This window comes from Capsella rubella, unplaced genomic scaffold (assembly GCF_000375325.1).
Source record: "Capsella rubella cultivar Monte Gargano unplaced genomic scaffold, Caprub1_0 scaffold_2, whole genome shotgun sequence".
In the NCBI taxonomy this organism is placed as follows: domain Eukaryota; kingdom Viridiplantae; phylum Streptophyta; class Magnoliopsida; order Brassicales; family Brassicaceae; genus Capsella; species Capsella rubella.
In genome coordinates this window covers 13,599,710-13,613,034 of record NW_006238922.1, presented here as the reverse complement: position 1 = coordinate 13,613,034, position 13,325 = coordinate 13,599,710, and the positions used below count along the sequence as shown (strand labels likewise).

At 39.1% G+C, this 13,325-nt stretch overlaps 3 protein-coding genes across 3 annotated transcripts; all 3 read left to right on the top strand.

Annotated features, from left to right (window-relative positions):
* Window positions 1-65: 65 nt before the first annotated feature.
* On the top strand, window positions 66-3,105 carry LOC17896034 (probable protein phosphatase 2C 18). The gene is made up of 5 exons (XM_006301264.2): window positions 66-911; window positions 1,420-1,824; window positions 1,912-2,029; window positions 2,112-2,335; window positions 2,433-3,105. Exons 1-5 carry the CDS (start codon window positions 648-650, stop codon window positions 2,910-2,912), a joined length of 1,491 nt encoding a protein of 496 aa, XP_006301326.1. The 5' UTR covers window positions 66-647; the 3' UTR covers window positions 2,913-3,105.
* A 650-nt stretch (window positions 3,106-3,755) lies between these two features.
* Window positions 3,756-8,383, top strand: LOC17896089 (probable leucine-rich repeat receptor-like protein kinase At5g49770). The gene is made up of 19 exons (XM_006300536.2): window positions 3,756-3,872; window positions 3,961-4,084; window positions 4,203-4,274; window positions 4,370-4,444; window positions 4,539-4,610; window positions 4,714-4,875; window positions 4,958-5,032; window positions 5,114-5,185; window positions 5,274-5,345; window positions 5,441-5,509; window positions 5,591-5,665; window positions 5,750-5,821; window positions 5,899-6,033; window positions 6,110-6,585; window positions 6,658-6,810; window positions 6,925-7,064; window positions 7,158-7,377; window positions 7,453-7,688; window positions 7,768-8,383. Exons 1-19 carry the CDS (start codon window positions 3,764-3,766, stop codon window positions 8,281-8,283), a joined length of 2,925 nt encoding a protein of 974 aa, XP_006300598.2. The 5' UTR covers window positions 3,756-3,763; the 3' UTR covers window positions 8,284-8,383.
* A 305-nt stretch (window positions 8,384-8,688) lies between these two features.
* LOC17896107 (sodium/hydrogen exchanger 6) lies at window positions 8,689-13,167 on the top strand. The gene is made up of 22 exons (XM_023788614.1): window positions 8,689-9,006; window positions 9,101-9,152; window positions 9,343-9,402; window positions 9,537-9,561; window positions 9,676-9,761; window positions 9,862-9,973; window positions 10,060-10,122; window positions 10,232-10,251; window positions 10,335-10,429; window positions 10,757-10,785; window positions 10,872-10,903; window positions 11,002-11,049; window positions 11,151-11,211; window positions 11,299-11,396; window positions 11,497-11,572; window positions 11,672-11,691; window positions 11,812-11,909; window positions 11,996-12,105; window positions 12,204-12,287; window positions 12,434-12,534; window positions 12,617-12,717; window positions 12,820-13,167. The coding sequence occupies exons 1-22, from the start codon at window positions 8,820-8,822 to the stop codon at window positions 12,867-12,869; spliced, it is 1,608 nt and encodes a 535-aa protein (XP_023644382.1). The 5' UTR covers window positions 8,689-8,819; the 3' UTR covers window positions 12,870-13,167.
* Window positions 13,168-13,325: the final 158 nt, after the last annotated feature.

Sequence of the window (13,325 nt, the reverse complement as noted above, 5' to 3'; positions counted from 1 at the left end):
CCTCAATTATTATTCACAAAAGAAGAAAATTCTCAAATTAAAGAAAAAAAAATCTCACGTGCGGAACCAAACTGTGACCTTTGTCTGATCATTTCGTCTCTCCTTCCCTTAATTGTTTCTTTGCATCATAAGCAGAAGTGGAGTTAGTAGTAGTAATTAGTAAACGTTTGGGAGTTTTTGTGGGTCTGCAAGTATTTGCGTCACTGTTTTCAAAATAAGGATCCTAAATCAATTAATTCACAGAATCTGTGATGTTGTGTTTTTTTCTGAAATCTTTCCTTTTAATTCTTGCAACATGCTAAAGTATGAGTCTTTTTACCCGAGAAAAATAGCAGTTTTCCCGAGAAAAATTTGAAAACCAGGTCCCTAAAGCTAAAGCTAGAAACTAGTAAAAGCTAAAGTAGTGGATTTTGTAGATGCCAAGTTTCGATTTTTGAGCCTTTTAAGTTTTAAGCTCTTTTCTGGATTTCGTTTTTCTCGTTGGCTCCTTTATTCGCCGAGCAATACATCCGTTTTCCCGAGGAACTGTTGCGTAAATCATTGCCGACAAAACCTCATCCCCCAGAAAGATCGTCAATTTCTACAATTTTGAACTCGTTGTTTTTTAAAAAGCTGCTTTTGAGCTCTTCCTCCGGATCATTTTCGAAATGGGTCTGTGTTATTCAGTAGATCGAACTACTGGGAAAGAACCAGGAGACACCAGCACCACCGCCTCTGCGACGGAGACGACTGATGACAGATTAGGCTCCGGCCGGTGGCGGCGGCCGAGAGATTTGATTGGCGGCGGCGAAATCGAAGGGATTCAACAGGTTCTGGGTCGCTTGGTTTCGAATGGTTCTAGTAAGGTTGCATGTCTTTACACTCAGCAAGGCAGGAAAGGAACTAACCAGGACGCCATGCTCGTCTTTGAGGTTCCTTTCTTATATCTTTCTAAAAATTGAATTTTTCACTCGGTTTTTGCAACCCATTTGGATTTTGATCATTTCTCAAAGAACAATTCAGGGTATCGTGTTCCTCATTCGTTTAAAATTCAGAGATTTCGGTGGAAAATGTTGTTAATGTAAGAGGAAATCTACTTGATTCTTTGGATACGTATCTTGTTGTGGATCAAACGGATGATCCAGAACATGATTCTTTAGTTGCTAGTGCTTAGGAAGAGAGAGAAACTTGGAATCATGCATGACTACTATCAATTTTATGGGACCATTTTACAAAGCTTATAACTTTGAAGATTGAGGTGGCTTTGTTTTGCCAATTTTGTTTGTTCTTGTGTTGTCTCGAGTCTTTGACCTCTTTCTACAGGGACCACTAGTTACTTGACTGACTCTTCCGTAGATTCTGTTTCTGTTTACTTCTTTCATTGTTACATTGACATATGAAAACATATTTCTAACTTGTGAATACTACTTCAAATTCCAGAACTTTTGTTCGAGAGATGATACAGTGTTTTGCGGTGTTTTCGATGGACATGGACCATTTGGTCACATGGTTGCCAAGAAAGTACGAGATACATTGCCCTTCACTCTCTCAACCCAATTGAAAATGACCTCAGAATCGGAACAAAGCCTGTTAGTGAATGAGAACGATTTGCAAATCAAAGGTACAGAGGAAGAAGAAGTGCAGAAAACTGAGTCCGTTACTACAATGGATGAGCAATGGTGTGAGCTAAATCCAAATGAGAGCAATGATGAACTTCCCGAGATGTATCTGCCTCTTAAACATGCGTTGCTTAAGTCTTGTCAGCAGATAGATAAAGAGCTGAAAATGCATCCAACTATTGATTGCTTCTGCAGCGGAACAACTTCAGTCACTTTGATCAAGCAGGTTCTCAGCTTTGATCTGCCTGCATAAAAAAGAAGACTCATTCATTGTATATTAATTTCTGTGATTGCTCATGATGATTTCTTTTAGGGTGAGGATTTGGTGGTTGGAAATATTGGTGACTCCAGAGCCGTTCTTGCCACAAGAGACGAAGACAATGCTTTGATCGCTGTACAATTAACTGTAGACTTAAAACCGGATTTGCCAGGTACTTTATCACAATAACTTGATCTTAAACTCTCAGAAGCCAGAGGCAAATTTCTCAACTGTCTCTTTCGATGTACTTTCAGGTGAATCAGCGAGAATCCAGAAATGTAAAGGAAGAGTCTTTGCATTGCAAGACGAGCCTGAGGTAGCTCGTGTATGGTTACCAAACAGCGATTCACCTGGTTTAGCAATGGCTCGAGCTTTTGGAGACTTTTGTCTCAAAGATTACGGATTGATCTCTATACCAGATATCAGTTACCGCCGCCTAACGGAACAAGACCAATTCATTATTATTGCTAGCGATGGGGTAAATATTAAATCTTCGGTTACTTGCACTAAATTAATTGCAAAGTTTTCCAAAACGTTAGAGCTGAAAAATGTTTTGTTACTGAATTGTATTAAAGGTATGGGATGTGTTGTCGAACAAAGAAGCTGTTGATATAGTTGCTTCAGCTCCTAGCCGAAGCACAGCGGCTCGAGCTCTAGTGGACACAGCGGTTCGATCATGGAGAATCAAGTACCCAACTTCCAAGAACGATGACTGTACTGTAGTCTGCCTTTTTCTACAAGATTCATCAGTGGCCATGGAAGTGTCAAGCAATGCAATGAAGCATTCACACAAAGAAGAGCCCATAGAGAGTGTCAGTAACAGTATCAGCAAGGAGGATGACGAGATTGTCCCCGTTAAAGAAGAAAAAATCCCTGCGAGTTGCGGGATTGAGTCGAAGATGATGACAATGACACTTGCGGAATGTATTTCGGTTGCACAGGATGACGAGGAGTGGTCGGCTTTGGAAGGGTTGACGAGGGTTAATAGTCTCTTGAGCATTCCAAGGTTCTTCTCTGGTGAGCTTAGATCAACAAGCTGGAGAAAATGGTTGTGACTTTTTTGACTTGTGATTCCATGTTAAATCCGACAAAAACACTTCATATCACGATGTTCTTTTGTTTCATATCCAACTTTCTTTTTTTCTTTTTCATTTTTTTTTCATGGAAGTTCTTTGCAAATATATAATGTTCTTTTGTTTGTTTCAATACATTTCATACATGTGAGATTGTTCATGTTAGTTGACACTAGACAGAGATCATTCACTAATAGACAAAACATCTTTTGGATTTATTAATTTTTTTTTTGGGTTGGCCAATTGGATCTGGTCTCTATATTTTAACTAAGTTTTTTTTTTTTTTTTTCACATGTAGACAAAATGGAGTAGTTTCTTGAAAACTGGAAGAAGTGGCTTTTACGTTTAATTATATCTATAGAATTTTGTGGAGATGGTTGGATTATTGGACACAGGCGAGACCCCACTCTTCTTTTTTGGTAGGTTCCACAATCTTCTCTGTCTTGTGATTCTCAGCATAATGATCAACGAAGGTTGCTTTGATTCGAAAACAGAGCTTAACGGTAACCTAAGCTTACATCATTAGTTTTGTAGTGGCTATTTGTAGTTATATAGAGATGTAACACTCAAGTGTTTTAATAACTAAAGTGTTTTGTAAAAGAGACACATGAACCGTTAAATTGGCTTCGAAGAGAAGGCAAATTGATTGAAACCTACTTTTTCTTGGTGCCACTCGTGTTCCTATTGGCACACTTCCCACATTGTACATTTTTTTCTTAATGAGACAATGATGAATCTTGTCTCATAAGGAAGCTCCTTTAATCTGTTTGCTCTTTCTCCAATATTTCACTTAAATATCAAACTTCAAGAACTCATGTCTCTTTGGGAACAATATGGTGGCTTCCAACACCGTAACCGCTACATCGCGGCTGCTCTTGATCTGTTTTTCTTACTCGTTCACTGTCTTCTCCTTGACTTCGTCAGTCACTGACCCTCGTGATGGTATGTGATGAATTATGCTTTCCCCTTGCGTTGTATCCGTTCGTGGGAATGATATGTAATTTTTACTCCTTTTGTTGCTTTCTACTAGCGGCGTCTCTGCGTTCTTTGATGGATCAATGGGACAACACACCGCCTAGTTGGGGAGGTTCTGATGATCCTTGTGGAACTCCTTGGGAAGGTGTCTCCTGCAACAACTCCAGAATCACTGCATTGTGAGTGTTCCTTAATCACTCATTCATAGTTATGTTTGTGTGAAAAAGAAGAAATATTAGACCAGTTTCCTTACTTATTTTGCTAACTTACTGAGCAAGCATAGTCTTTTATGTTCAGGGGTTTGTCAACGATGGGTCTCAAAGGAAGGCTTAGTGGGGACATTGGAGAACTAGCTGAACTAAGATCCTTGTCAGTCTCTTTTGATGATTAATCCACAATTACAAAGAGGAACGTCTCTTCTTCTTCTTTTTGTGACACAACATAACGGCTTTGTGTTTTTTCAGGGACCTTTCGTTTAATCCAGGACTCACGGGTTCACTTACTTCTCGGTTAGGAGACCTGCAAAAGCTCAACATCCTGTAAACATCTTTATAGCGCAATAATTCTAGAAAGTGATCTCTTTGTTCTTGTTCTTCCTTGTGTATCTATCTAAATAGTTTTTTTTTTTCGCAGTATCCTTGCTGGCTGTGGCTTCACTGGTAGCATCCCAAATGAACTTGGCTATCTCAAAGATCTATCTTTCTTGTATGATTGTTGCGTTTTGCAGTTGTGTTGTCTTGTACTTTACCTTAAAACCAACCTGTGTTTGATGAGACTTGCCACTTTGGGTTCCACCATGTTTTCTCAGGGCCTTGAACTCAAATAACTTCACGGGTAAAATTCCAGCATCTCTAGGAAACCTCACCAAGGTGTATTGGTTGGATCTTGCGGATAATCAGTTGACAGGACCCATTCCAATTTCATCAGGCTCTAGTCCTGGTCTTGATCTTCTTTTAAAAGCCAAACACTTGTGAGTAGTTTTATTTTCTCTGGAGACATCTACTTCAGCCGCAACTATCTCTCATCTGATGCTAATGTTATTGAAACTGCAGTCATTTCAACAAGAATCAGCTCTCAGGCACCATTCCACCAAAACTTTTCAGCTCTGAGATGATACTGATCCATGTGTAAGTCAGATAATCTTTAATCATAGAAAACTTCTGTCAAGCTTAAGGTTACTCATCACAACAGATTTGTTCAAATGTTAGATTATTCGATGGAAACCAGTTCACAGGGAGCATACCTTCCACTTTAGGACTCGTTCAGACACTAGAGGTTCTGTGAGTAACACACCATCTCTATGTCCTTAATTTCATGTAACTTCCCTATCTTCAAATTTTTTTATGTCTTTTCTTGGATTTGCAACAGTCGACTTGACAGAAACACTCTCACCGGAAAAGTTCCAGAGAATCTCAGTAATCTCACAAATATCATTGAACTGTAAGTGTAACCAGAGTTGTAAATTATCCAGATCGATCATCATCTTAGGCATCGGTGTAACGAATGTATACATCTTTGTTTCTGTCTCTCATCAGGAACTTAGCTCACAACAAGCTTGTAGGATCTTTGCCAAATTTGTCAGATATGAAGTCAATGAACTACGTGTAAATTTCTCAGCGACAGAGAATGTCTTTGTCTACATTTATAAGTATGTGTGTTTTGATTAAATTTGGTGTCTGTTACAGAGATCTCAGCAATAACTCATTTGATCCATCAGAGTCTCCTCTATGGTTCTCAACCTTACCTTCACTGACCACACTGTAAGTGCAACTCTGCTACAGTTTACAAACCAGAAAACAAGCATATGGAGCTCTCAGAATATGTTACTATTTTCTTGGATTTAGTGTGATGGAATATGGATCTCTTCAAGGACCATTGCCTAATAAACTCTTTGGGTTTCCACAGCTTCAACAAGTGTAAGTTTCAGAATTTGGTCTCCACTGAAGGTTGATAATAGCTTAAACCTTTGACTTGCTGAATTGATTTTTCACAGAAAACTGAAAAAGAACGCATTCAATGGAACACTGAGCTTGGGAGACACAGTAGGTCCACAGCTCCAACTTGTTGATCTACAAGATAACGACATTTCCTCAGTGACACTTAGCTCTGGATATACCAATACATTAATGTAAATAGCTTCTTTATTCCTATGTTTTCTTCAAACTATCTAATCAATCTATTAAAGAAGCCCTCTCCTGGTCCAGACTCGTAGGAAACCCTGTATGCACAACGGCTCTCTCAAACACAAACTACTGCCAGATTCAGCAGCAACAAGTGAAACGTATATACTCGACCAGTCTTGCTAACTGTGGAGGAAAATCTTGTCCATCAGACCAAAAGGTGAGCCCTCAGAGCTGTGAATGCGCCTACCCTTACGAAGGAACACTATACTTCCGAGGGCCTATGTTCAGAGACTTGTCCAATGTGAACACATACCATTCACTGGAGATGAGCTTGTGGGTGAAACTAGGACTCACTCCTGGTTCGGTCTCTCTACAAAACCCTTTCTTCAACAATGATGATTATCTTCAGATACAGTTGGCACTTTTCCCATCTACGGGCAAGTATTTTAACAGAAGTGAAGTTCAGAGAATTGGATTCGACTTGAGTAACCAAACATACAAACCTCCTCCCTTGTTTGGACCTTACTACTTCATTGCATCTCCCTACACTTTCCCAGGTAGCATGTACATAAAAAGCTTTTTTTCAAGTTGAAGAAACTGGACTCTTAACAATCTATTAACTTTTGCAGCTGAAGGTAACGGACATTCTTTGAGCTCTCGGATGGTCACTGGGATAATAACTGGTTGCAGCGCTTTGGTCCTGTGCCTTGTTGCGCTAGGAATATACGCAATGTGGCAGAAGAGACGTGCAGAGCAAGCTATCGGTTTGAGTAGACCATTTGGTAATCCAACTTACTGTAGATGCACTACCACTTCAGATTAGCCCCCTGATTCTGTTAAGTAGAAAAAGTAAGGTTGAAATATTAGGTTTTACAATTGTCTTTTGGCTCTCTCAGTTTCGTGGGCATCGAGTGGAAAAGACAGTGGTGGTGCGCCGCAACTGAAAGGGGCACGATGGTTCTCCTACGAAGAACTCAAGAAGATCACAAACAATTTCTCTGTGAGCAGTGAGCTGGGTTACGGAGGATACGGAAAGGTAGGTTTTTGAAAGATCAATGTTTAAAAATAGGGCATCACTTTCAGGGTCGACAAAGTAATGTTCCTCAGTTTCTCTCTGTAATCTCCGTAGGTGTATAAAGGAATGCTTCAAGATGGGCAGATGTTGGCGATCAAAAGAGCACAACAAGGATCAACACAAGGAGGTCTAGAATTCAAAACAGAGATTGAGTTGCTTTCTCGAGTTCATCACAAGAACCTGGTTGGGCTGGTTGGGTTTTGCTTCGAACAAGGCGAGCAGATTCTGGTCTACGAGTATATGTCCAACGGATCACTAAAAGATAGCTTAACAGGTACTCCAAATTCGGTCTTTTAGCTGCTCAGTAAATCACAAACACGAAACTTGACCTTTACGCATTGTTGGTTAGGGCGATCCGGTATTTCGCTGGATTGGAGAAGAAGGCTGAGAGTGGCTCTCGGATCAGCAAGAGGACTAGCATACCTCCACGAACTGGCGGATCCTCCGATCATCCACAGGGACGTGAAATCAACCAACATTCTTTTGGACGAGAATCTCACGGCCAAGGTTGCCGATTTTGGCTTGTCCAAGCTGGTTTCAGACTGCACCAAAGGCCATGTTTCAACACAAGTCAAAGGCACCTTGGTAAGTTTTATGATCAATTCATCTCTGACTTCAATTTGGGAACCTTGTTTCTGATGGTTGAAGAAACGGTCAACGGCAGGGATATTTGGATCCAGAATACTACACAACGCAGAAACTTACAGAGAAGAGTGACGTGTATAGCTTCGGTGTCGTAATGATGGAGCTGATCACGGCTAAACAGCCGATAGAGAAAGGCAAGTACATTGTTCGAGAGATCAAGCTAGTAATGAACAAGAGCGACGATGAATACTACGGACTGAGAGATAAGATGGATCGTTCGTTGAGAGACGCCGGAGCTCTGCCAGAACTCGGGCGCTATATGGAACTAGCCCTGAAATGCGTTGATGAGACGGCGTCTGAGAGGCCAACGATGAGCGAAGTGGTCAAGGAGATTGAGACTATCATCCAGAACAGTGGGACGAATAGTAGCTCCTCTGCATCTGCGTCGTCTTCCGCTACAGAATTTGGTTGCGTGAAGGGTGGAGAGAAGCTTTTGTATGGAGGTAGTTTGCGCAAGAAAGAAGCACAAGACGGAGGCGGAGCGTTTGATTATAGCGGTGGCTACTCTGTTCCGACCAAAATAGAGCCTAAGTAATTTAATTATAAACCTCTCGTATGTTTGTTTTCTTATGAGATTATTTTGTCGTTACTTTTGCATGAATGAAAATTCTAAAACTGAAGAGTTCTCGTATAAAGAGAGACTTGTGTTAAAAACTTAAAATCGAATTAAAATTGTTAACTGAATGGTCTAGACTCCCATTGGTCAAAACTCAAAAACCATTGTACACAAACGCAATTGGGCCACGTTTTTTCTTGTAGAAATCGTGATTACTCTAAGAAAATGTGGGCTAAATAAAAAAAAATATGGGTTTTGATATTTGTGTAAGCCAATAAAAGCCCAAAACGGAAAGCCACCTGAGAAGTCAGAGCAGCAGTGGGGACGCAGATTCCTATAAAAAGCAAATTGCGTCCTCACAAAGGAAGAAGAAATAGTCCATCTCACGAGTTTCATTAGTTCCGTTTTCGTGAATCTCTGCGTGTGGGAACAAAGACGAAGAAGAGAAAGAGCAAACAAGACGAAGTGACACTGATAGAAACCCTAGGGTTTTTTTTTAATTCCGTCGAGGCGTAATGTCGTCGGAGGTACAGATTTCGCCGGCGATTCACGACCCGCAAGGGCAAGAGAAGCAGCAGCAAGCCGCCGGAGTCGGAATTTTGCTTCAGATCATGATGCTCGTCCTCTCTTTTGTACTGGGTCATGTCCTTCGCCGTCATAAGTTCTATTATCTGCCTGAAGCTTCTGCTTCGCTTCTAATCGGTTTGTTTTCTCGTCTTCTTCTTACTCCTTTGCATTTTGATCGCCCTTCCCGTGTTCCATCGATTGTTTTGTTTGATTCCTTGTGGAATTTTAGGGCTGATCGTTGGTGGTTTAGCCAACATCTCGAACACGGAGACTAGCATAAGGTTCGTTGAACTTCTTAATTTTTATATTTTTATATTTTATTATTTCCTCAATTAATTAATTTTATTGCTACTTTTATGTCCTTTCTCCACTAACCTGGAAACTCAAAGGAGAGTAAATTACTCACATATTCATTATTATGTGTTATATAGGAAGTATTCTCGAGTGCTAATCAATTTTGCTTTTCTCCAGGACATGGTTCAATTTCCACGATGAGTTCTTCTTTCTGTTTCTGCTGCCTCCCATCATATTATATCCTTTAATCGAGTTTATATTTGCTATTGCTCTTGCCTTTAGTTTGCGTACGTCTCTGTGTGTCATAATCTTCTAAATGATTCTCAATTGGCAACTAAATATATTGTTTTCCTTGACGTACTTGTTTGCACCCAGTCAGGCTTCAGTCTGCAACCTGTAAGTGCAGAAACCTCTCATGTCTTTCTTGCTTTTCTTGTTATTCACATCAGAGATCGCATCCTTGCTTTCAAATTCTTGACGATGCTTACATTGTTGCTGGGTTTTATGCAGAAACCTTTCTTTTCAAACTTTGGAGCCATTGTCACTTTTTCAGTGCTTGGAACTTTTGTAGCTTCCATGGTCACTGGATTGCTAGTGTAAGTATCTCTTTCTTTTACTTGGCTTATGTTTGTAACAGTTTGTTGACAGAAAAGGCCCTCTTTCTGTCATTCATAGATGTATTTTTTCCTTTTGAAGGTACCTTGGCGGAGTGATGTTTCTCATGTACAGACTTCCATTCGTTGAGTGTCTCATGTTTGGCTCTCTTATCTCAGCCACTGATCCTGTCACTGTATTGTCTATATTTCAGGTACTTTCACTGCTTTACGGGGATATTCACAATAATTTGAATAATACTAGCTTCGACCACTTCTTACTACTGTAATTTTTTGGCAGGAACTTGGTTCAGATGTAAATTTGTATGCCCTGGTGTTTGGAGAATCAGTTTTAAATGATGCTGTAAGTAGTTTTTGAGAAGTGATTTCTGCTTCCTATATGTATATATTAGGATGAAAAATGTTATACATTACTTATCAGGTCTTTCTCTTTATTATGTTGCTTTTGGCAGATGGCGATATCTCTCTACAGGTCTGTAAACTAATGCAAAATAGGGTTGAAACACGATAGTCAGATGGTAAGGTATTTTAACAAGCCTATAAACTGGGATGCAGGACAATGTCCTTGGTGAGAAGTCATTCCTCTGGACAAAATTTCTTTATGGTGATAGTCAGGTTTCTCGAAACGTTTGTTGGTTCAATGTCTGCAGGTTTGCTTTAATCACCTACCTTACTTTTCCTTTGTCCCTATATTTCATACATGGTTTGGCTCTTTCAACTTGAAATGGCATGGCAGACATGCTAATAAAATTTGAACTTATGATTTATGAATAAGTTTTAACTAAAAAATATATCACAGAATTATCATACTAAATTTGTCTTTTCAAGCTTTCAAGATTTTCTTATGTCATTATATATTCTTATATAATTATCATACTAAATTTGTCTTTTCAAGCTTTCAAGATTTTCTTATGTCATTATATATTCTTATATTTTTTTCTCTGGGTAATAAAAAAGACAAATATGTGCTTCTGCAGGCGTTGGAGTTGGATTTACCTCTGCCCTCATATCCTTTTTGTCGTTTTAGATTCTTCTGAATATTTCACTTCATTATATACTCATTGACGAGTTGTTAGCCTTAATGCAAAGCACCTATTCAAGTATGCAGGACTGGATGTTGACAAGTGAGTGACCATAGTCTGTGTTTGCAGATTTCTTTATTTCAAGTTCCAATGGTCAGCAATGATATATTTGATTCTGATTCTCTCGCTCCTTCTTTCAGTCTGCAGAACTTGGAGTGCTGTCTCTTTGTTCTTTTTCCATATTTCTCGTAATAAAACTCTTCTCTTCTATATTAGTTATGTGTCTCCTATATTTCATTCTCATAGAATTAGAAATTGTTGCAATTTGTAACTTACTTTTTTCTGCTAGATACATGCTTGCTGAAGGTCTCAGTCTTTCTGGCATCGTATCGATTCTATTTACAGGGATTGTAAGTTGCACTTAATTACATGAATTCAATGTGTAATGATTTTCGCCCAAGTAAAGTAGTATGATGGGAACCGTCTGTGCCTTCCAGGTCATGAAACATTATACCTACTCAAACTTGTCTGCAAATTCTCAGCGATTTGTGTCTGCATTTTTTCATCTGATATCTTCACTGGCAGAGACTTTTGTGTATGTATTTGATTCTTATTCTCTCGTGCATATTAATAGTTTGTATCTGTAATATTAGTTGATGACTTGATCTTAAAATTTCAAATGACCAAATCTGCAGGTTCATCTACATGGGTTTTGATATTGCCATGGAAAAGCATAGTTGGTCACATGTGGGATTCATCTTTTTCTCTATTGTATCCTCTTACTCAAGTTTCACTGAATTTGAATTCAGTTAGTTCCATAGTTATATGTTGTTCCTTAACTGTCTTTTTATCCTTGATGACGAACTTCAGTTATTTATCGTAATTGCAAGGTATGCTTTTTGTTTCACTTTTATGATCTGTGCAAGTACATATATTCATTTCCAAACAGCTTTTTCTTTTGCTGTTGTTTTTGGTGTCTGATAATGTTACTCTATATATGTCTTACTCAGGGCAGCTAATGTGTTTGGTTGTGGATATTTGGTCAATCTGGCACGACCTGCTCATAGGAAAATACCAATGACGCACCAAAAAGCACTTTGGTATAGTGGTAAGGTTCTGCACTTTGTTCCCATAGGTAGTTATTTTTTTTTAATTCATCAGTAATAACAAAACAAAGCCATGTGGATTGTATAGGACTTCGAGGTGCTATGGCTTTTGCTCTTGCTCTGCAATCTGTTCACGATCTCCCAGAAGGACATGGTCAAACTATATTCACTGCAACTACAGCCATTGTTGTTCTGACGGTAATCCATCATTTTTTAGGAACAGCTTTAAACTTCTGTTGCTGATAGCTGAGCCAAACTATTTTGCGTAACATGTGATTCTTGATAACTGATTGCAGGTGTTACTGATTGGAGGATCCACTGGTACAATGCTTGAAGCCCTAGAGGTTGTAGGTGATAGCCACGATCCATCTTTAGGTGATGTAAGTCGAGTGAATATATATATATATTTTTTTCTTTTTCGGGGCCATTTTTGTAGAGTTCATGTCCTAAAGACGGACGATCTGTCCTATTATAACGTCTCGGTCTCTTGGTGTGGAAAACGAGATGATGAATATGGTTTTGTCAGGGCTTTGAGGTGGTGAACAGTCGTTATATGACTAGTTATGATGATGAAGATACACCGTCAGGGAGTGGATTCAGGACAAAATTAAGAGAGTTCCATAAGAGGTAAATGACTCATCAACTCTCACGCCTCACAACAAATTGAGTGGGCTTTCAACCCATTGGTTTATTGTTTTGTTGTATGCAGTGCGGCATCATTCACAGAACTAGATAGGAACTACCTAACACCGTTCTTCACAAGTAACAACGGAGATTATGATGATGAGGGTAACATACAGCAACACCATGGTAATATCATAATAACGCAAATCTTTTGTTTCACTATGATAGTGGTTTATTTATGATTCCCACAAGAAAAACCATGAAATGTAAATTGTATGGGTTTTGCAGAAGAACGAATCCCATTTACTAGAAGAGGAAATCTAAATAACCGCGGCTAAATCCCCGAGACAAGATATCTAGTTTTTCACTGGCATAGATGTACATAAAACAAAATGGGATGTATGGGAGGAAGTAGTGAGAAGGGTTTCTTCTAGAGAGTTCTCTCTAATGTGGGACTGTGTTGTTGCTTTGAACCTCAATGGATATTGTTAGGTTGGGACTAATTACATTCACAAAAAGAAGAAAAGGAAAAAAAAAAAAAAACTTGATGGCCATGACTGGTATACTTGTCTATCCCAGGAATCTTGTTCCGTATAAATTTCTCTGGAAATGCTATGAAGGCCTTTTTGTCTTGTAGTTTTGTTGTTTCCGGGATTGAGAGAATTAAATATAGAGAACGTCACGGCACGCCCAAAGTGTGGACCTTGTTTTTTCGTGTAATATATGTTTATTTTAGTTGAATCCCCAAAGTAGTAACCAAAAACGCTTCTAATCTCTCTATCTTTCGTTCATAA